Source organism: Cyrtonyx montezumae, unplaced genomic scaffold, assembly GCF_038088225.1.
Source record: "Cyrtonyx montezumae isolate F1298 unplaced genomic scaffold, pur_monq_1.0 scaffold_3, whole genome shotgun sequence".
Lineage (NCBI taxonomy): Eukaryota > Metazoa > Chordata > Aves > Galliformes > Odontophoridae > Cyrtonyx > Cyrtonyx montezumae.
In genome coordinates this window covers 146,352,328-146,376,095 of record NW_027072034.1, presented here as the reverse complement: position 1 = coordinate 146,376,095, position 23,768 = coordinate 146,352,328, and the positions used below count along the sequence as shown (strand labels likewise).

General features: G+C 49.0%; 1 protein-coding gene across 1 annotated transcript in view; it reads right to left on the bottom strand.

Annotated features, from left to right (window-relative positions):
* Nucleotides 1–22,465, bottom strand: part of CELSR1 (cadherin EGF LAG seven-pass G-type receptor 1) — a 155,482-nt gene extending 133,017 nt beyond the window's left edge. The window contains exon 1 of the mRNA XM_065743564.1: nt 19,294–22,465. Within this exon, the coding sequence (XP_065599636.1) occupies nt 19,294–22,465 (3,172 nt within the window). The remainder of the gene's footprint in view (nt 1–19,293) is intronic.
* Between the last annotated feature and the right edge of the window lie 1,303 nt (nt 22,466–23,768).

Genomic DNA, 23,768 nt, shown 5'->3' with positions numbered 1-23,768 from the left:
ATCATCTGTGACTGAGACGCCACCAGTAAGATTCCAGTTAGGTTTCACCTATTAAAAAGACAAGCTGAAAACTTACATGGAACACTTTAAAGAAAATTCTCTAAAGCAAATAATCATTCATACTTATGTTAAAGAAATGCAGTTTTAGGGTTGGATTTTTTTGTTGTTTTATTGCAATGATTTATAATCCAAAATGGGATGAAGACCAACTCTAGTTCTACAAACACACAACAGAAACCACAAATACTTTCCTTTCGGCAGCCTCTCAACAATGCTGCTGCAGATTTTCTCGTTTTCACTTTCAGTCATTTTTTTCAAGAGACACATTCAAACTCAACACCTGAAAACAAAATCTGCCCAAGGTTGCTGGCCTTGAGAAAAGCTCTGAGATCCCACTCTGGGACAAGGCAGTTCTCCAGCAGGCAGGTGGCAGGGCCCTGTGCAAAGCCTCTCCCACACCATCAGGCTCCCAAAGCTCTTTACACCATCTAGATAATATCCCCTGTTTATCCTGTTGATTTATTTTGTCTTGTTTTTAAAGCCTCCAAAAATTCTCATTCCTGAATGAATCTCAGCTCTGTAAAGAAATTCAGCATGTTCCAATACTGTAAAAAAACCCCACCATGCATACCCACCCTGACCTTTCCATCACAAAGGGCTCACAACGGCAGACATACCCATCACATCTCAAAGTTGTATCAAACAAGAATACAGCATTAACGGTTAAAGGAAAATACAGGGATTGTCCTTAGCAATTCAAAGGCAATCCAGCTGAACAGGTAAAGTTTCAATTCAAACGGCAATTAAAACTGGATTCAGATGCACTCACAATCAATGTGGTTATTAATAGCAGAAGTATCCATACTTAGAAACAAACAACCTGACAAAGGGGTGAAACATTTAGCTGGAGTCAATGCTCCTTGCTTGTGGCACAGCCACTTGGCTCCACAGGTAGGATACACAGATGCTGGTTTATCCTCCTCTCTGTAACCAGAAATTCCCAGCGGATTGGGTCATGTGGAATCAAAGCCAAATGGAGACAAAACTGGGAGAAGTTCGGCAAACATCTGCATTTGGACAAGAGACCCAGCGCAGGCCTTGACTGCCCTACATCACCTGCAGCAGGAGGAGAGCAAACCACGAAAAGCACAGCTCTCCTGCACTCGTGCTGGCAGCCCACCAGCTAGGCAGCTGCCAACAAATACACATAGAAACATAAAAACACATTTGCTGCACCTGGTTCTTTATTCTTCTCTGAAATATATGTACTCTGCTCTCACATGGGAGGGGAGTCAATACGGCCATATTTGTATACTGAAACAGGTATTAACTGTACCAAAACACCCCGTTCAGAGAGGTGAGCAAAAAGAGTGACAGAAATTAGACAGGGCATGCTGACACTTTGCATCCAGCAGCTCATACCCAGGGCAGGGGTGGGCTGCTCCTTCACCCCAAGCTCTGCAAAGAAGGATTTTCAAAAAACGACACAAACACAATAAACATTTCACTTAAAAATTAAGCTCAAAGCACCTGAGAACAACGCAGGCAGTTAAAATCTCTGTGATTTGCACCTTCATGTGGTTTGATCACAAATACACTAATTTAGAGCAGAGAGCTTTCATTTGCACGCTCCTGGACAAGTCATCTGGACAAGCAACATCTGCAGAAGCTGTCTGGGTCCAAGACCAGGAGCACTCCTATAAGGATGGACAGATAGATGGCAAAGAGAAGACACATGAGAGTGTAACAGGGAAATACAAAATCACTAGAAGGGGAACCAAGAACAATTAACCCCTGTTCCTCAAGGCATTACAACTAAAGATCACCTGGTGAAATCAGCAGGCAGCCTGTTCTCACCAGAACTAAACACTTGCTGCAAGTGTGTATGTCTGAACAGTGGGGACTGCGAGCAGGCATTGGGAAAGTGGAAATCTCAGAGAGGGATTGAATAAATTCAGAGATGAGAGGGCTACAGACTGAGGCTGTGGAGCCCCATCTGCCTGCTAGCAGCTGGGACAGTGCGAGGCGGGGAGGACCAGCCTGTACTTGCCTTGCTCCTCATCCTGTCTCCCTAATATTTGTTACTAGGCAGAGCTACAGCAGGGCATTAGCTCAGACACCTCTCTGGCCACATATAATTTAGCAGTGATGCCTGCAGTAGTGAATGAAGCAAGATCAGGATGTAGGCGCAGTGTGTGATGACCTGCAGCACTGGTGCACGTGGTTTTGGACAGTGCTGTTGTGCTCTGCCTCGCTCCCTGTGGATGGATCATGGAGGGATCCACGTGGGTGCAGCCAGGCCCTGCCACTTGGCCTCCAGGGCCAAGGATCCCTGCCTCGCTTCACCAGCTTCTGTAAACAGCAACAAGGCAGGTCTTTTCTAAATTTGTATTACTGAAACATGCAAAACAGTGGTTAAAACCGTCCAGAGGAATTTCTGTTATCTGTACTGCAAGCAGGCTTGTTGATCTCACACATCCCTGAAACGGCCACTTTCACTAACCGGAGGGTATAACTTTATTACCTCCACATGGCACTGAATCAGAAGGGCAGGCCAGCTGAACCCTGCCCCGCTGCAGCCCTCTGTCTCCCATGTCAGCTGTGCCAGACCCTCTGCCACTGATTCCCTGCCTCCCCGCTGGATCCACTTCCCCTGGAAGAGCAGGAAGTTTCCTTTCTGACTAACAAATACATCCAAAAAGGGCTGTGCTGTAACTCACAGAAACTGCAGCTCATTCAAAAAGCAGGATACACCCAAAAACCTCTCTGAGGAGCATTTCCAAGACGCTGGTTTGAGGCACGTTATATTCAAGAAAACTTGTCTGGGTGATGAGCCCACTCCTTGCTCCTGGCAGTCCTGGGGTGCAGTGATGGGAGCTCTGGGGCATGCAGAAACATGGGGCTCGTCCTGCAGGAGCTGCTGGCCTCCACAATGCTGATCAGCTGCAGATCCAGCATGGGCTGCTCAACTGGGTCTGCCATTCAGTTTACTTCTTAAATAAAGCTTCCCATGCTGGAGGAAGAGCATCTGTGTCTAGATTTCCTTTATCTGATAAATCCACAGGGTGTAGGACAGGATAATCCTAGTGCCTGTGCTCTGCTTCCCCCTGGCTCCTGTGTGTCCACCAGGATGAAGACTTGTGACTGTGTGCAGCAGGAGAAGGGAAGATCTCAGTGCGTGGTCAACGTTCTTAACACAGCCAGGGCAAAAAGGAGGTGGTTTGAAAGCAAAACACAGCTCAACAGACAATAAAGCAGCTTTCTTCTTTGTGCTACACAAGCCTGTCTCGGGGTAAACATTCTCCACGCTTTCTAAACCAAAACGATTAATAATTATGGAGGGCTTAACCTGGTGCTACCTATTGTGCAAAGTCCTCTGCACATGTTTGAAAACAAACAAATGATTTGAGCTTTTCTGTCACATCTGACGATGGGACAAAAGGAACCCTTGGTGGCTGCCTTGCAGAAAGATGGATTTCCCCACCTGGAGCCCCTCAGGAATTATTAGCTAACACCATCACCTTTTAACCTGAGTGTGGCTGGAACACACTGAGTCTTCTCTGGAGCACAGCAATTCAAAGCAAGACAATTGCATGACAGCGACAAGCCATTTCCCAACGCATTACAAACCAATTAATACAGCCTGGTTCTGATGAGTCACCCCTTCAGTTTGTCTCAACACAAGCCAGCACAAGCTGTGAGGCAGCCCCAGCAATGCAGATTGCTCCTGCAGGGTTGGTGCAGCTCATGCCACACCTGGACACGGCCTGCGTGCCAGACCTGTCTCCATCCTCTTCTGTTTCACCGTTTTCCTAAAAACACCCAATTCCAGCCCTGTGGCTCTGGGGAGACAAAGCAGGGAGGAACTGGGAACAAGGCTGTGCATAAGATGATGGCTAGAACACCCATCACCTCCCCAGGGCCTCCCTGTTCCCATTTTTAGCAACAAGCCTGCTGGTAGAGCTGCACCGGTCTTTGCAAAGATAGAAACTTCTCTTTTTTGAAGCGTAGCCAGAATTATGAGTACAATCCTCTGAAGCCTGAAAGGTTTCCTTAAGTGTGAGAGAGGCCAGAGACCAGCCTTTTATATTCCCCCTCTTTGTTCAGATCAGGAATTTGCAATCCAAATCCCAGCCACACCAGGGCAGGCAGCAAGCCCAGCTCTGTGACTAAGAAGCATCTTAAAGAGTTCCTGAGGCTGTGTGCCAAGGAGCTGCCGTGAGACAAGGTGAGTGCGGCTTGAAAAGAGCTGCATGCATATAATGTCATTAAGATAGCAAATAAGAAACCTGTCCTGCAGTGCAAAGGAATGTGATAGCTACCTACTGCTCCCCTATAGTTGCAAAGAGTCCTTGAAATATTAACAGGGTTATCAGCATGCACTTATCAGTTACAGTAGTGCCTAGATAATGCAAAGGACTGAGCTAGAGCACACTAACCTATTCATATTCTCAATGCAAAATCTTTGTTAGCATGGAATCTCTTTCCTTTTTAACCTAAAATTGGTCATCAACAAAATTCTAAATAAGCAAACCTTGAATGGTGCTAATCTATGGGGAATTAAGAACTAAATGAATCCAGCTCTTCATTTTGACATTCATTTATAACAATATTTTCTCATACTCCGTGTGCTTCCAAATGTGCTCACTGAATCTCCTGTGGTTCAGATGTCAGCAATAAAAACACATTTCACATCACAAAATCTGCAGTAGGTTCAAGCTGTAGGGATGGCAGAATTCCACACAAATGAAACCCAGGAGTTTTGTACCCACAGAAGAACCATGTGAGCTGACACACTTACCTACGTGCAAAAGGGGCTGACCATTGTGCAAGGAGCACTGGAGCAAACCCTCCCTTAGTCTGAGGCAGTGTAGTCACACAGGGCTAAGGGAGGGACAGCATACCATTTCCATATGTTGAGGACTTCCCAGGGATTTCTACCTTCCAGAAGTGATGAAATAGTAGCACGGTCAAACACACACAGACTCCTCTAACAAGCAGCACAGAGTCAAGGGTAAAGCAAACCACCTTATTACTGCCTGCTTTTGTTCTGTTTGGCTTTTTTTGGTAACCTGGCTTTTTATCAACTTTCTTTCTCCCTTGCACCCTCTCTGACACTTGTTTGATGCACTGAGCTGCCTCTTCATGCTAAAGGGTAGACTGCCACTTTACTAACTTGGTGCACGGAAAGAGCTCAGCACAACACAGATGCTGCGAAGGGTCGGACTGAAGCAGCCAGAAGCAATACTGTCTCAGATCTGCTACGACTTGCAGCCTGTGGCATTTGTGAGTAACCTCCAGGTCCAATAACTCACCTGCTGAACCATGCTGCCTTGTGGATTCTCTATCTTCTTCTGATACCAAGTTTAGAAGAAGACAGTAATGCTGTTATCAACACACAAGAAGCCAGACAAGCTCAGGCAGTTCAAAGGGCTAATGCATTTGCAATCTGTTAACGTGTGTTTAATTTCTGCAGCAAAAAGAGAATGAGAAAGAATCTTCCCATCACCAACTTCAATTTTCTATTCAAGAAAGCTTCTCAAGGAAGTGTGTTGTATACATGTAATATTACTCATAAGCTATCAAGCAGTCATTAATTTATCAAGCTTCATCTTAAGCCCAGCTACACTTCCTTGGATCTCTTCACAGAGATTGTTCCAGAACGCTGCTTCCCTAAAGGTTTCAAACTACCTTCTAACATCCCACCTCAATTTATTCACTCAGCTTACTCACAGTTTTTTTCCCTTTAAACTCCCCTGCTGCTAACTTTGCTTTCCATATGCAACTCTGAGAGGCAGGAAGTGATCACAGTCCTCCTCCTCTTTCATTCGGTGAAACAGAAGATGCAGTCTTCCACCATACATGAAACAAAATCTCTGTTCCCCAACTGATCCTCTTTACAGAACACATTAACTTTTCTTGAATGGGAACTCTAAGAACAGCACAGACATGAGACATTAGCAGCACCCTGTACAGCAAACAGCTATCACTTCTCTTTCTTTAATAAAACCATTCCACTTAACCTCTGTAGCAGAAAACCCATACATCAATGAGTTTTGATGTTCTGTTGCTGCTTTCCCCAACTCAAACACATAAACAGGTCAAACAAGAAAAATAGGTTACCTAAAAGTAGTTTCATTAAATGGAATCATTTTCTGTGCCAGCGCTTGATAGTTATTCTCCCTTTCCTCATCTGGAATGCACAGCATAAAGAAGATTCAGTCTGACCACGAGGGACTGCCAGCAGTCTTTTCCTGGGTCACTTCTAGGGAGACACATCTACCAACTGGGAATCTCACTCCCTCCCAAATTCTCATGGTTTTAAAAATAAAAGTGAATGCGCTCACAATGCAGATCTTTGCTGCCGGGGTCACACTTGTGTCTGGGAGGTGGTCCCCTTCTTTCTGATGGGACTGTGACTTCAGAGGAGGGTGACATGCATGGCAGGGCCTAGACCTAAGAAGGAAACACTCAGAAAACCAGCTAAGCAGGAGGAGGACTGCATCTCCAAGGGGAAGGCAGTGTCATCAGGGCATATCATAGGCATGAAGCAATGTATTACTTTTTAATATATTGGCATTGCCTCTAAACAAGCAGCAACACGCGAATGCAACGGAAGAGGTGTTGAAAAATGCCATTTCACAGAGACTAATATGTTTCAATACAACTATTAAATTATCAAAGAGAAAATTAAACGCCACAAAACGCCAAAGAACAGAATTGGGAAAGAAATTAATTAAGATGTCTAACAAGGAACAGAAGCAGTGGCAGTTTGTTAGCATGGAATTATTAACTACTGTGCTTTCTACAAGTGAAATGTCACCCTGAAGCACTAATGGGTCAACATCTCATTTGCTAGAGCAGCAACAGCCCTGGCTGCGTGCTGGTGCCCCGCTGCCTCTCCCACCACTCCATGAGGATACAGGTGATGCTATACAGCAAAACCACCTGTGTTATGGGACTAACCTCTAAGACATAAGGAATTCTGTCTTATGATGGCAGTGAGGCACTGGCATAGCTGCCCTGGAGCACTGGAAAGGTAAGCCCAGGCTCATGGCACTGAAATGAAATCATCAGGCTGAGCTCTCTGCCGAGCACATGGAGGGAAGCAGTGACCTTGATGGAGATCTGCTTGGAGAATGAGCAAATACGTCTTCCTGGGTATTGGGCAACATCACGCAATATGAGTAACGCAGTTCAAAAAACAACATTATGAATTTCACTAAGACTTTTGTACAACTCAATATCATCTCAGGAATGAAATTTAATTAGTCTTTTCTTATAGTTAGATATTTATACAACTTCACTGAAATCCCTGAGAACACCCAATATCACAACTTTATGCAGTGCTAACCCAGCAAAACCTCATCCTATATGATCAGTTTGGGATGCACGGAGCATGAATAAAGTTGTTTAACCCAAGGGATAGTTTTCAGTCTGACTACGCAGCATAACCAGGCCTGGGGGAAAGCTTTCCAACCAGCCAAAGCTGTCACTTGATTTCCCTTTAGGCCCTGAAAAGAGCAACAGGATCTTGCGACATCTTGAGTCTGATAAGGAGGGAAGGAGAAAGCATAAAGGAGGGAGTCACCATACCACATCCAAGCAGGTGAAACTGCCTCTTCTGGAGGATTTCCCGCAGAAAACAAAGGATTGATGCTAAATTTCACCCCCCGCTCTGAAGGATTTGGGTAATTTTATCTGATCATCTCAGCACCTCGTTTCAGAGCAGCGTGACGCACGTTCTTGAGCCAAGGAGTGAATCAGCCATCTCAGCTTAAAAAATTCCCAGTCATTTGGCAAGGATGGATTTAAAAAGCAACTGCAGTTCATAAAGCTCACTCATCTAAAACAAGTTCACTGCACGCAATATAAAAAAATGTTCTCACCTCTCAGTTCTCACTAGATTTCATTGCTACTAATGGGACATATCCATCAGTGCTGCTGGTAGTAAATAGGAATTTCCTAGTTTAAAGCCTTTTAAAGCTGAACCAAGTCCCAGCATCACTCTTAGCTGAGCTGTAAGGGAGCTGAAGCTTGAAAGAGTCAGCTGCGAGTGTCAGGAAGCAAAACCTCCATGGCACCACCACCTCACGTGTAACGCTCATAATGTTAGATATTAGTTAATTAACAAAGCTAATAATGTTAGGTGACTTACTACATTAAAAAAAAAAAGTTAACTCATCTCACCTAATATTGTAAAAACACACAAAAATTTGCCCTCATCACTTCAACTCTCAACAAATCATTTTCCAAGCAGCCTGCTAAGCCAACCAGAATGCATCAGCAGGTTTTGTGATCAGAGGAAACTGAAGTTAAGAAGGGATTTAAGCTCGCAGGCAATTATCTGCCAGATGGAGTGCTCATTGTGTGGAGCACACACTGCTAAATTGTCCCACATCAATAAAAGGAGGCCAACATCAGAAGTACACACCCCGCATGTGGAAAGAAAACAAGCAAACCAATGGGTTAGTTCAACAGAGTCATCAGTGCCATGAGATCTCTACTGTGTCTGTCATGGCAGTGTCAGCTAGCTATACCATCCATGGAAAGCCACAGCATCCAAGCAACAAGCAGGAACATGCTGGTAATTACCAGCAAGTCTATCATCGCAGCAAACTGCAGTGAGAAAGAGGCTTTAAGAGGAGGTAAAGATGCATCCAACTCTGGATATTCTGTGGCGTAATTTAAGTCTGATCCCACACACGCTTCCATAACTGACCCGTTAGTCTTTCCGGGGGCTTTACCTCGAAGCAAGTCTGAGGAAGCATTTAGGAATAACTAAAGCCAGAAGACAAACAAATGAGCTGTGATCAACAGGAGAAAATCCCCAGAGTTTTTGTTTATTCTGCCACTGCGTTCCCAGGGGGAAGAGTCACGTCCCCAGCTACAGCCAGAGCTGACCTAGCCCTGACATGGCCTGAACAACTGACAATCCCGCTTCTATGACAGCCAAAAGAGAACCTTCAGGTCAGAGCCAGACTGCCATCACTGGTGCCCAACTGCAAAGAGTGAGCCAGGAAAACTCCTCTGCCGTGCACTGTGGGTGTCAGCACAGCCCTGAAGCTTTTGGCACTTGCCCAGGAGATGGGAAATGTGAGGCCCACAACTGTCTCTCTATCTTATTCGGTTCCTCTTTAATGCATAGCACAGCAAGAGCTCTGAGATCAAGGGCTGGAGCCCAGCCCATCTCTGCCCTCGCTAAGTGTCCCGATCAGCGTGGTGAGTGAAGTGCCCGGGCTGTAGCAGGATGGCATTTCACGTGCTCCCACTTCATAGGACACTTGACTACCTAAATAAGGATACTGCAGCAGAGAGCAGACACCTCAGTGCGAGGTGCTGCGGCCTGTAATGGTTAGATAGGTGAGTTCTCCACGGGACCTGAGCAGCAGAAGGTGCCAAACAATTCTTCCCAGCCAGTAGTGTACAGAGGCTGGCAAGCACACACTGCCAAAATAAACAAGGCATGTGCCTAGTTAATATGTGACGACTTTCACATGATTTGAACTAAATTCAGACAGAGAAACAGAAATCCAACAGCTAGTGCCTGTGACACTAAATTTGATGGCATAGTCCCTGCCTCACCCACTTTTTCAGGGTCCAGATGGTTTCGCTTCTCTCTGAAATCACAAACTCCACACTACGAAAGTGGTGCATTGCTGACAAACATTATTATAATAATGGCCTCTCTTTCTCCTTCCTTCAAAAAGTGTTGAAATAGTTTGACCAGATGTGTCACTTCCAAATGTGCTGGAGTTCTGAGGAATGTAGCATCCATCGCTTGTTTGGCAATGGTGTTGAAAACAGACTACTTTTCTTTGTATTCGATAAGCATAACATGTCTACGTTCATCATGTGGTCCCCTTAGGATGTATTACAGGTTTACCATTTCATTTATCTGCTTTTTTTGTGTGCTTGGCAAATGTAAATAGTGGAATAAATATGAAGGCAGTTGCAGCTTAGTGGCATTAACTCCTTGTTGAAACAAAGTCCAGAAGTCTTCCTTTCACTTCAGCAAACTGTTTTTTTTTTTCAATGTTTCTTTCTTCAAGTGCAAAGATCACCTTTTTGAAGTATTTTAGGATTTTATTTCTTTGTTGAATGTCAAATTCCCATAGAAACATACTTTTCCTTCATATATCCTAACACCTCAAAACATATAAAGTACATCCTAATTTTACTCATGGCAAAACATTTAATAGAATCACAGAATGGCTTAGGTTGGAAGAGACCTTAAAGCCCACCCAGCCCCAACACCTGTTGTGTGTTAGCTGCCCCCACCAGCTCAGGCTGCCCAGGGCCCCATCCAACCCGGCCTTGGGCACCTGCAGGGATGGGGCACCACAGCTCCTCTGAGCAAATTTTCCTGCTCGCAAGTGACAGTCTCCCTCCGTGCTTTCTATCTAGTCTGCTAAGCCTGTAAATAGGGGAAGTTTGCTGCCACAGAACTCAGTACAGTCACCCCTATAAAAGAAAACTAATCCTTCCTTCCTGGCACACATGGACAGAGTGGGTTCACCCACTGAGCTTTCCCATCTAACAACAAGACAATTAGCCCAAGCCAACCCCAGTAATCGGCGTTCCCTCTTTAACTGGGGATGACATATGCATCTCCATCTGTCAGCCCTCACTCCTATTGGCAAATCATGGCTGGGACCTATACATCCTTCACTTAGAGATGTGCAAAGGGTCTTAAATCTGACCACACAAATCAAGCTCTGCCTTTCATTACTCTTTTTCAATCCAACAAAATCAACAAGTCATGATGGAATCCAAATCTAAATGTATGCAGCCATGCCTTATGAACAACCATGTGAGACAAATCCTCACCAAACATGAAACTGCTGAATGACAGATGCCAATTTTTTTCCATGAAGATTATATCCCACCCCTCTTGGAAACCTGCGTTACACCTATAAATAGTTCTGTGTTTTTCCACACTGGAAAAAGATCTGCATCAGGGAAAAAAAGACAGTAAAACTGTTACTTGTCACAGGAACACAGAGTGGCAAAACTGAATTTAATCGGGTCTTAGACATTGTTTCTTTCGAGCAGACAACTACTGCGAACACAGCTATGAAGAACTGAGTCCCTTGTCAACTCATTCTGTACTCGCTTTATGCAATCTTTTGGCAAAGTGGTCTTAAAAAAAAAAAAGGAGCAGAAAACAAAAAAAGCCCATTAATCACAAAGGACTGCAGTGGCATACTTGTTTCTTAAATGCTAAAGTAGATGTCAGAGTAGGTTTAGTACTATTCTGCCTAAAAACATCACCAATCCTCCCAGAAACCGGAGCAGAATAATTAAACCATGAACAATTGCCAACAAGGCTCATTAGGTCTGATCTGAATACTTTCAGCTGTTTTAATCCTCCTACATTTCCTGGTGTCTCTCCATGGATATTTTTGGAAATTCAAGTCTATATGCCAAAGGAAGCCAAGAGAGTTGCCCAAATCCTCTAAGTTAGGCAATACTGAATTAAGCACAAATTACTTTATCCCAAGCATTCAAATACCACAAGCCTGACCCCACCAACTGGCTCTCAAAATCCTGAGGGCTTATAAAAGTGGGGGAGAAGGGATGGAGTGCGTATGGGTCGTGTGCTGCATCTGACATTTGATTCTCCCCTTGCTTATCTTCTATGGATGAGCGTTACAGCTAGAGTTGCCTACGCTTCTAAATATTGAAAAGGTGTTTATAACATGTAGGCTTAGAAGAGGTTTTGGCATCACATTTTTTGTGCCCTGTCCAGAAGGTGGGAATTGAGGGGTTCAGTGACATCATTCTGCTATACTGGAAGTAACTGGAAGGAAGCGAGCTCCGATATGCCCATCTGTGCAGCTGCTTCACATCTGGCTGCAATACAAACACACTCATAGGTGCTGCATGTTATCACACACCCCCAAGCCCGTGAACCCTGAGCATCCATCAGCCAAAACACTGGAGACAGCCCAACGGCTGCAAAGTGTGGGCAGACATGCAGCACAGCCCAAGAAGGAAGCAGAGAACAAAAGGAGCGTCCCCAGCCCTGCCGGGGGGCTGTGCTCTGGCACCAGCGTTGGAAGGGAGAGGAAGCCTGGGCTCCCCTCCGAGTCTCAGTAGAAAGCCCTGTCCCAACAGGTGGTGAACGTGCTATTTGCCTTCACCAAACATCACCCTGAACTCAGCATTATGATTCTTGGTCGTGCCTTGTCTGATGCACCACTGCGAATGTAAACACTGAGAAAAGCCATTCAGCTCAACGGTGGGAGTCAGCTACGAAAGGGAATTTCAAGTCATTGAGAATCTGTGCTGAAGGAGAACAGACCATTCAAAGAGCAAGTGTAAAACTATACACATTATCAGCAGCCAACTACTTCCTCAGGTAGTGCTTGGGATGCTGGAGATAATGAAGTATAAAATGCCACTGCTCCACGTCACCTGCTTTCCCCATGACTACTTCTAGTGCATGTTTACAGTCATCCCAATATCCAAACCTAGCAAACTGCCCCTTTATCTGAAACAAGAGGTTCTTTTGTCATTGCCCTTCACAATTCAATGTTTGTTTGCACAGGCTCCACAACCTGGCCCTGAAACAATCCCTAACTGCAAAGAAAAAGTGAGACCAGAAGAGAGCAAAAGGGAATTCCTTCCAATCTACAAGTGTTAGTCACAAGAAGGAAAAGTACTTTGATGATTTCTAAGAGGAAAGTAAATCACAACAAGGGAATACAGAAAGGAGACCAATTCATGAACAAACCCTGAAGCTTAAGAAGTAATGCAGAAATAAAAAACAACTCCAATACCAAGCCAAGGAAAAATTATTAGAACTATATCTGAATTTGCAAATCACTTGAAAATAGGGAAAAAGAAGTTTTCCAGTTACCTTCATCATAGTTCTCTCAGTTAAATTTCTATCTCTTGAGATTTGTTATCAAGTAAATCCTATTAGATTTCTCTTCCTCCCTCATCTTCAGTCACATTCTGCTCACACCTTCTCTTTGCTGATCTCCCCCTTTCCCACAAAATACCGGGAAGAGCATCCACGTTTAGGCAATAAAATACTCAATAAAACCACCAGTGTGCTGAGCAAAACCCCAAAACCTCATTAAACCACTTCTCAACCAACACAAACCAACAGCTCACCCAGGAGACATTACAAACACTAACACTTGGATTTTCAGTATTTAATACTGCATTACTGAATGAGCAGAGCAGTTCAAGCTGCCCCAAACCCTTTGGGCATCATGCAGGGGCATCCCTCCTGCCATGGCTGGGTCACCCCACACCCATCTGGCCTCAGATTGAGCTGTCAGTCCCCAGATGGACCCGGGCCTCATTAGAATCACAGAATCACTAAGGTTGGAATACACCATTGAGATCATTTAGTCTAACCATCAACCCATCCCCCACCGTACCCACTGAGCCACGCCCCTCAGTGTGACTCCATCAACCTGTTTCCTACCTACAGAAAATAGGTATTTTATCCTAGCTTACATATATGTGTATTGTGCCACTTTTCAGGGATAGCTGAAACATTGCTACAAGCCAAATTCTCAGACTGCTCCTTAGACATGAGTGTAGGGGCTTGTTTTGTTTTGTTTTCCTCTCCAGGAGCTGACTGCAACTGCTCATACTGATACAGGCTGAGGTTCAGGAGTGCCTTCTGGTTGTGCCTTAGCCACTGAGATCTGCTAAGGTAGGGAGACCTTGCAAACACTATGAAACAAAAATGGACACATACTGCACACACAGAGAGGGAGAAAACAAACACAGTGATAGCTATTTTCAGAGCAGCATTTTCTGAGAAGTTGACGTGCAAAATAACTTTTCAGTGAGATAAAACACCTCATTTAATTCCTCAAGTATGCTGTGGTAAACACTTTTTTACATCTGGAAATCATGATTTTAGCAATGAAATCACTTCTCTCTCCAACTAATGCCACTGTATATTCCATTATTCTGTTTGTTTACCTGCAGAAGATACCTTTTATCTCAGTCGAAAGTTATTTTGTCAGTCAGTCTTCCATTAAATATTTTTGCTCTCGCAGCCATAGATGTTTTCCTGTCCTTCGAAACAAAAATACACCACTCCTATGAAAGCCAGGAATGAAGTGGAAGGAAACACATACGAAAGCAGCAGCTTTTTATCAGCTGGAACAGATTAGACAGAGCAGGGGGGCAACTCGCATACCTGCGGGCTGGAGGGGCAGCTGTCTCTGTGTAACTGAGCTGCGTTTTAGATAAGGAAGGATTTCGGTAGCAAGAGCAGCATGGGAGCTCCCCTCACTTCAAAAGGATGGCCACTACTTTGCAGTCACTGATTTAGGAGAACAAAGGTATGCGGTCAAAAGCACAGCACAAAGGCTGCTAACCATTATTTCCCATGTAATACACAAAGTGACGGCCAGGTCTGACACCCTGTGCACCCAGGGAGGTCACTCGGTGCTCCCCTCCCAGCTGCTGCTCCCGTGCTGGGTGTGCACATGGAACATCAGCGCAGGGAAAAGCAAAGCCCCGTTTTGTCAGGGAATAGGCTCAGGAGGAAACCCGCACCTCACCCGCGGGGAAGGTGCAGGGAGGGAGGAGGGAGCATCCTTTCATTCCTATAATCCTGTAATTGTATGGCTTATTTAAGGCTGCAGGAATTTACCTCCCCGGTGGCAAGGGAAGGACGCAGAGAGCGGTTCGGGTGCCAGTCCCTCCTCCTCAATACCTGAAAGCAGTGCTGGTCTTGCAGTCTCACTAGAGATATTTCCTTGCTCTACCTACTGCACCCCCAAAATGGTCTCAGCAGCCCCACAAGCCACAGGTGGTGGAGGCACGGCCTCATAACTATGGGAGCAGGAGGACAGAGTGAGCAGTGATGCCCCCACCCCATACCTGCAGGTAGGAGTGTGCTGGGGTGTGGGAGGGAACCTGAAAGCCCCTGTTCCCCAGTGCCCTACCTTAGGCACAGCCACGGCCTTGCGTTTGTCCCAAGGGTTAAACCAAGTGTAATGCCTTCTCTTACATTTGTATGGAGAAGCATGGAGCTGGAGACTCAGGAGCTTTAGCGTAATGGCTTTTAAATTACAATAATAATAAAGATCCTTTAACAAGTGCTCAAGATAAAAACAGCAAATGTTTATTGCAACATGAAGGAGCTCTATCCTGATTTGTATTTGCTGATAGTCAATAACGTCACTGAATGCCACTGGAGGTTTGAAGTCAAAGGAATGTAAAGGAACGCTTTAGCGTGCCTACCCCTCACTAGGGAAACCAGCCCACGGCAAAGTACAGAGCCAGAGCACTGCCTTCCCAAAACGACATAAGGCATGACTTTACATTTGAGGCACACAGTCTGTCTGCTCTGTTCCTAGAGGAGCGAGCACACACCTCTGTGGTGCCCGGGGTGAGCTGTCGCTGTGACAAGCGGGGCTGCTGTGGCAGGGAGGGCCAGGCAGGTGCAGGCAGTTTGCAATGACATGCACAAGTGACCTCGTGCAGCACCTGTGCTCAGCTGAGGCCAGCACCCAGCCTTCCTCCAGGGCACCAGGGACCGTGGTGCAACGCCTCATACATGACAACATCTTGGGGCTGGAGCAATAGTCAGTCCCTTTTTAAACCAGAAAAATCCCAAAGGATCCAGAATAAACTTGACATTCTTTTCAACGGCGAACCAAAAGTTGTCATTTTAAATAATCCTATCAATTTAAAACATATTTTACAACAGTAAGAAGTAACAGACTGACCTATTCATAGAATCAAGGAATCGTTAAGGTTGGAAAAGACCTCTGAGATCATCCAGTCCAACCATCAGCTTATCCCCACCACGCTCACTAACAACATCCCTCACTACCACACCCACACGTTCATGAACACCTCCATGGACAGTGACTCCACCACCTCCCTGGGCAGCCTGTGCCAGTGCCTCTCCACTCCTCCTGAGAAGAAATTGTTCCTAATGTCCAACCTGAACCACCCCTGGTGCAACTAGAGGCCATTCCCTCTCACAGTGTCACTGTTACCTGGGAGCAGAGGCTGAACCCCACCTCGCCACAGTGGCTCTTCAGGGAGCTTTAGAGGGCAGTAAAGTCTCTCCAGAGCCTCCTGATGTCCAGACTGAACCACCCTAGCTCCCTCAGCCGCTTCCCATCACACCTATGCTCCAGACCCCTCACAGCTTTGTTGCCCTTCACTCCAGGGCCTCCATGTCTTTCTTTATAGAGAAGGCCCAGAACTGAAGTACTGAAGGTACAACCCCACCAGAGCTGAGCACATAGAGACGATCAGCTCCCTGCTCCAGCTGGCTGTAGTATTTCTGATAGAAGCCAGGATGCCATTGGCATTCTTAGCCACCTGAGTACACTGCTGGCTCATGTTTGGCCAGCTGTCAACTAACACCTAGTATGAGAACCCAGACTAAAATGCTGGAGCCCTGGAAAGCAAGGGCAAGATTGTAGAAGGGTCTCAGCTGCTAAAACAGCACAGACCTCATGGTGCTACACGTGGGCATGGGAACAAAGGGCCAAGCTCTGCCTTTCTACAGGAAAGCCTTGAACGTGACAGAGAAAAAAAACACTTCCTTCTGAGTGACCCCACACCTGCAGCACGAGTACCAGCTTTCAGGGCAAAGAGTACCTAAAACGAGGCACTCAGAGACGCATCGCTATGAAACACAACTGCAGGCAAAGCCTGTGAGCACCCGGGGCACCCCTGGAGCGCACCTGGCCTAGCTTCCCGCAGCAGGGCTGGTTTGTTCACTCTGTGGGCACGGCAGAGGGGCACCCAGAGAGATTCACTTCAAAAGAGGCTGACTTCAAAAGCTGCTCTAGTGCTCCAAGATGCTAATAATGCCTGCCCGCCCACGGGCCCCACCAGCCACGTTCCTCCCCGCTCTCCTCCTCACAGCTGCAGGGCATGGCCAAGCAGGTCCCACAGCACTGGGCAGGGGCAGAGCTGCACGCACAGACCCCTGCGGGCTGCCCACAACCCCACGCAGTGCTGAGGGATTCCTTCTCTTTAGGTAAAGTGTGAAGAGCTGTGCCACTCTCAGGCTTTGTAAAACCAGTTATCTCAGTCTGCTGGCTCCTCACGATTCCCCGAGTTTTGTTTAAGTGCAGAAGGACAGGATTCCCACGCTTCTCCAAACGATTCCCAAAGCAAATAAAAGGACACGGGTTTTAGCTTAAGTCTCAAAGTCCCACAGTGACGGAGTTCAGCAGCTTCTCAGCCCCACACGCTCACCCCAATGGCAGAAGGCAGCACTGGGTGGCAGCCAGGTTTTTATAGCAGCACAGCTACTTCCGACCTGTATATAGATCACATTCCCCAAGTTCATAAAGAGCTCACATTCTGCCCTGACCGGAGCAGCAGCTGTGAGCGGGGCAGGACTTTGTGTCTGTCTGGGTTGAGAGGTTAATGGCTGCTCCAAAGACACATTTTTCAGTTAACTGGCAGCTTATCCTAGCAGATGATTTGCAGGTATTTTGCAACACTTGGAGATAACCAGGTGAAGTGTTTCTGTCTGAGCTCTTCTGTCTTTTTTTTCTTTTCTTTTCTTTTTTTTTTTTTGAGACCGCATCAGATAAGCAGGAAAGCAAGCAGGTGAAAGTTTACTGGAAGCAATCACACACGGCAGAACTCCGCCCTTCCAGTTCCCAAATAGCAAACTGCCCAGAACAAACACCAAAGGGAGTTCAGGGCTTGTCAAAATCACGTCAAAACCTGACCCACAAGAAGCTTTGTATTTAAATATCTCAGGATGTGCGGCAGAAACAGTTCTGATCAACATCACAGCAGAACTGCAAAGTTTGCATCTTCACCCAGTGTGAAAACAGAGCAGCAAGGGCCGAGCTCCCATTGCTTAACAGAGGAATCCCATCCTTCACTTCCCTGACTGAGACTCGGTCAGACTGAGCAATGGTCCTATGAGCCACTGCTCTCCATCTGGTCTGACCAAACGACTGCTCCAAGCTTTTCACTCCAAGTCAGTTCTTATCAGCTGCTGGCAGATAAACAGCCACTGCTTCAGACAGACAATGACCACGCAATCACCTCCGCGCTAATCCAAATGTTTCTTTAAGGCCACAAGCCAATTGCCTGTTTTTTCTGCAAGTCCTCACAGGACATGGAAACGGCATTTATGAGCTAACGTACCACATGAGCTGCCCCCCAGCATTTTGCAATAGGAGTCTCCTGTCAGGTGACGCACCGCAGTAAATTCAATCAGTGCAGTTAATATCACTTTCATTTTCCTGAAGCAAAAAGGAACTCAAGCCTGCAAGCACAACAGAGTCCCCCAAGGCCCCGCTGCACTTAATGACTACTTACAGTAATGAGCACTGCCAGGATTATGCCATACTTTGGTATTTTTTAATACAATCCTCCAAAAAAAAAACCCAAACATGTCCTATGGTCCTCAGTGCCTCATACTTTCAGCTATTTCATGAAAAAAAAAAAGAATTCAAACATTGGCGTCAGGGTTGCACGGAGAGGCAGCGAGGAATGCATCTGGTTATAACCTCCAAAAGTCAACAGAAGTGTGGGATCAGGTCCACAGTAAACTTTATAGAGTGGCACCTGCAAAGGAAATTACTCATTGTGTGATTGATGCCACAATTAAAGGCATAAAAAGTAATTCCATGATAAACAACTGACCGAGCAGAAAAAAAAAACACTTATTCCAAGAGTGTATACAGGCTCATATAAAAGTACATATTGAACAACAGAGGACAGTCTGCCCAACCTAAGAGAGCAAGCCCTCCCTCCCTGTCACACACCAGCTCTCCAAGGAAGGCAATCACACAGCATCTGTCTTTCCCCTCTCCTCTCCCCCCGCAACAGAGGATCACTCTGATATAAGTGCCACTTGGCCACTAATTTTTGTTCTTAACAGAGGAGGAAAAAAAGGACGAGGGGAGATGGATCCCCAAAGCCATCACGTATCACCAACAGTGAGCTTAACCCCAAGCATCAAAGGTACGTGCAAGTTCCCTACATCTTTGCTGGTTAGATCATTTATTACCTTGATGCAACCACATCAGAAAAGCTTGCGCCAATGCAGCACCTAAACGGAGGAAATCTACGCCCCCCACACACATTTATTTACCCTCACAATCCACATTTACCAAACAACTTCAGCACATCGCTTCAATCCACACACGTGGACTAGATAACATTTTTGTGGTTCCTTTCCAAGAACTTCACAGTTAAATTGCTGCCTCTGGAAACTGAAGGCTGCACCCCAAGCTACAAGAAGCTATTCTCCCCATGCCACCACATCAGCCCAACAAGAAGTGCACATTTCACACACCTCCAATGTGTGCTTACCTGAGACCGACACTTTCATGAGGGCTTCCAGAGGTCTGTTGTTGTCCAGGTCTCGGCTGAGCTTGAGTTCCCCGGTGGCAGAGTCCAGGAGGAGCAAGTTTAACTCATTGCCTTGCACGAAGGTGTAGGCCAGGCTATCAGACACATCGGGGTCATGTGCGGGGATCTTGCCGATCACACCGGAGGGGAAGCTGTTGGACTTGTTGGTCACATAGTTGTTGAAGAGGATCTGGAAGTCCTGCAGGATGGGTGGGTTGTCATTCTGATCCAACAGGCGGATGTGCACGGTTGCCCGGCTCACCAGCGGGGCCGAGGTGGCCTGCACCACAATCACATACTCTGTGCGGCTCTCATAATCCAGGTCCATCAGAGCTGTGAGGTCCCCATTCAGCAAGTCCAGCTGGAAGACCTCAGGTATGTTGCCCTCCACTATCTGGTACATGATCTGTGCGTTGGTTCCCTCATCAGGGTCAGCTGCACTGATTCGGGCCACGATAGAGCCCACAGGGCTGTTCTCCTCCACAAAGATGTCAAACTCATCCTTCTCAAAGACAGGAGGGTTGTCATTGATGTCCAGCACGGTCACCTGGATATCCACAGACGCCTTCAGGGGTGGGCTGCCCCTGTCTACAGCAAAGGCCCGCAGGCTGTAGACGGCCACGTTCTCGCGGTCCAGCTTGCGCAGCGTGCGTATCACTCCAGAGGTGGGCTCAATATAGAAGTCTCCATCTCCATCATCCCCACCCTGGAATGTGTAGAGCAGGCGGCCATTGAGCCCTGAGTCGCGGTCGGTGGCCGAAAGCTGGAGGACACTGGTGGAGAGCGGCACGTCCTCAAAAACTGAGCCCTGGTAGCGGTCACGCAGGAAGCGGGGTGCGTTGTCATTGGCATCCAGGATGAGGATCTCCACGTAGGTGGTGTCAGATTTCTGCGGGATGCCATTGTCATGGGCTGTGATGGCCAAGGTGTAGGATGCCTGGTCCTCGTAGTCCAGCTCCATCAGAGTGGTGATGGTGCCGGTGTCAGGGTCAATGCGGAACTGAGGGATGTTGTCATCCAAAATGTAAGTAATTCTTGCATTCTCCCCCGTGTCCTCATCAGTGGCACTGATCGTGACAATAGAGGTGCCAATGGGCTTGTCCTCACTGACACTCACCGTGTAGTGGGAGCTTTGGAAGACTGGGCGGTGTGTGTTGGCATCTGTGACGTTGATGAAGACCTGGACAGTGTCAAAGCGAGTGCCATCAGAGGCAGTGACGGTGAGCACATACTGCCTCTCCTGCTTGTAATCCAGAGGCAAGGCCAGTGTGATCAGTCCCCCTCCACTCTGGCTGGTGATGGCAAAGCGGTTCCTGGTGTTGCCGCTGGTGATCTGGTAGGTCACAACGCTGTTCACATCCCTGTCCACAGCAGTCAGGGTGAGGACACTGCTGCCCACAGCTGCATCCTCATTCAGCCGGAGGTGATAGACCTTCTCTGTGAAAGTGGGGTTGTTGTCATTCACATCCAGGACAGTGATGGACACGCTGGCTGAGGAGGTCATCACCGGCACACCATGATCCCTGGCCTCCACCCCGAAGTGATAGTTCTCCACGGTTTCTCGGTCCAGCTCTGCAGCCACTGTGATCCACCCTGTGCTGTTGTTGATCTGAAAGGGGAAAACGGAGTCCCCCGATGCCGGGGCAACCCCGGCCGGTGGTGTCATCTCAATAAGCTTGTACTCCAGGCGCGCGTTCTCCCCAGAGTCAGCGTCCACAGCCTGGATGTGCAGCACCGAGTAGCCCAGAGGAACGTTCTCCAGCACCGTGGCCTGAAAGGGAGTGCTGACGAAGATGGGGGCATTGTCATTGACATCCACGACCTGCACTGACACCATGCCGCTGGAGTTGATTAAGGGAGGTCTGCCCCCATCCTGGGCTTTGATGCGGAGCGTGTACTCCCGAATAGTCTCATAATCAAGAGGGTTGATCAGGTCAATGGCACCAGAGAAGGAGTGGATGTAGAACTGACCTTTCAGGTTGCCACTCACAATGCTGTAGTGCACCTGGGCATTGCTGCCTCGGTCCCGATCCGTGGCCTGCACCTGCAGGATCTGACTGTTCACCGGGGCATCCTCCTGCACCTGCACCAGGTAGCGCTTCTCGCTGAACTGAGGGTAGTTGTCATTCTCATCCTCGACGGTGATGTGCACCATGGCCGTGGCACTGCGCGGCCCAGGATCCTTGCCCTGGTCGTTGGCTTCCACCACCAGGTGATACTCAGACACCTCCTCACGGTCCACCGGGGCACGGGTCCTCACGACCCCCGAGCGTGGGTCAATCTCGAAGACCCCGTCCCCAGCGCCCGGCTCCAGCAGGCGGTACAGCATGTTGGCATTGGCCGGGGCGTCACCATCGGTGGCACGGATGGTCAGCACCTCGTAGCCCACCTCCAGGTTCTCGCGGATGCTCTCCCGGTACTCGGGCTGCTCGAACACAGGCTCGTGATCGTTGGTGTCGCTGACAGTCACCGTCAGGTAGGTGGTGGCCGAGCGGCGGCGCGGGGAGCCGTGGTCTGAGGCCGTCACCTTCAGCACGTGGGTGTCCTTCGTCTCCCGGTCGAGGCTGCGGGCGGTGACCACGCTGCCCGTCTGCGGGTCGATGGAGAAGTAGTCGTTGGAGCGCTCGTCGAAGAGCGCTTCCATGGAGTACGCCAGCCGGCCCGCCTCCCCCTCGTCGGGGTCCTGCGCGCGCAGCACGATCACCGCCGTGCCCGCCGGCTCGTTCTCGGGGATGGACACCTGGTAGCTGGGCAGCTGGAACTGCGGGGGGCTGTTGGGGCTCCGCGCCCGCCGCGCCGCCCTCCGCCCGTCCCCCTCCGGCACAGCGCAGGCAGCTCCGCGGGGCTCTGGGGCCGCCCGCCGCCGGGCGCGCCGCGGGCTCGGCCCTCCGCACCGGGACCCGCGGGGCTCCGCGGGCGGAGCGCGGCGCGGCGCGGCCCCGGCCGCCCTCAGGCGCCCGGCGGGCGGCAACGCCGGCGGCTCCGCGGCTCCGCGGCGCGGCGCTGCCCCCGGGGGCAGGTGGAGGAGCGGGGCTGCGCGGGGCGGCCGAGGCTCCGCACCGCCCGCGTGAGCCAGGGCGCAGAGCAGCGCGGCCCAGGACACGCAGGCGGCGGCGGCGGACAGCCGCGGCATCTCCGGGGCTCAGGAGGCAGCGACCGCGGGCAGCGCGCTGCCGCACAATCCATCCACCCGCCGGGCCGCCCGCCCGCCCGCAGCCATCAGCCGCCGCCCCGGCGTTCCGCGGGAGCCCCGGCCCCGTCCGCGGGCAGCGGGAGGGAGCGCTCCAACTTTTCCACCTTAAACTTTGAAGTGAGTTCAAAATGGCTCCTCTCCTCCTCCTCCTACCGCTGCTCCCGGGAGGGCGATTAGCATAAACCTGCTGCTCCTCTACTTCTCAAAAAAAAAAAAAAAAAAAGAAGAAAGAAAAAAAGAAAGAAAGAAAAAAAAAGAAAAAAGACAAATCCCGAAGCCCCTCCTCAGCGTCCCCTCCGGCGGGGCCGGTCCACGGGCACAGCGGTCCCCGCACGGTGCAGCCGCCCCGTCCCGTCCCGTCCCGCTCTGCCGCCCCGCTCCGCTCGGTGCGGGCTGCGCGCTGCTCAGCGGGCGCTGCCCGGGGCGTGGTTTCCCGGCGGCCCCGCCCGGCCCCTCCCGGGCGGCGGCGATGTCGGTGGGGGCCGGGCCGGGCGCGCCCCGCGGGGCTCCGTGCCGGCCTGCCTCCGTCCGCCGCTCGGAGGCGCGGGCTCCGTCTTTGGGGGGGAGCGGCTTCGCGAGGTGAGAGCGCGGCTCCGACGGAGCGCTGCGGCTTTCCCCGCGCGCAGTCACCTGCCCGTCCCGGGTTTGTGGTCTCCAACAAAACTTGAAGCGAATGTATACTTGGAAATATATATATGTTAAGTAGGGAAAAATAATTGTTTTTCGGAGTACGGTAAATTAACAGACCTCCCCCCTCCCTCTGTCCCCCCAGCCGAAGTTACGCTGTTCGCGTCCCGCCGCCCTGGGGCTGCCCTGCAGCTCGTCCACCGCTGCGGGCCGCGCAGAGCAGCGGGTAGGCAGGAGACGGGGTGAGTTCGAGATCGCTTGGGGGCGGCTGCGGGTCGTGGAGCTCACGCTGCAAAGTTGCAATCAGTGGGAAGAAGCGAAGCCAAACCCCGCGTTTCAACACCGCGGCGGCGATGACTCCGTGCGCTGCCGCTGAGCGCTTTCCGTCGCGGCTCGCAGCGCCCGTCCCCGCGGGCGCAGTGTCCCCTGGCGGGGACTGCGGGAAGCGCTGCGGGACTCTAAGTGGCAGGCTTGGAAGGGGTTTGGCTGATTCAGCTTTATTCCATCCGATTTTTTTTTAATGGAATTTAGAGGCTTAGTTGCTTTTTCTAATCCTCTGATTAAAAAAAAAAAAAAAGAAAAAAAAGGCGTTCCTGTAGTCGTTTCCTACGGAAAA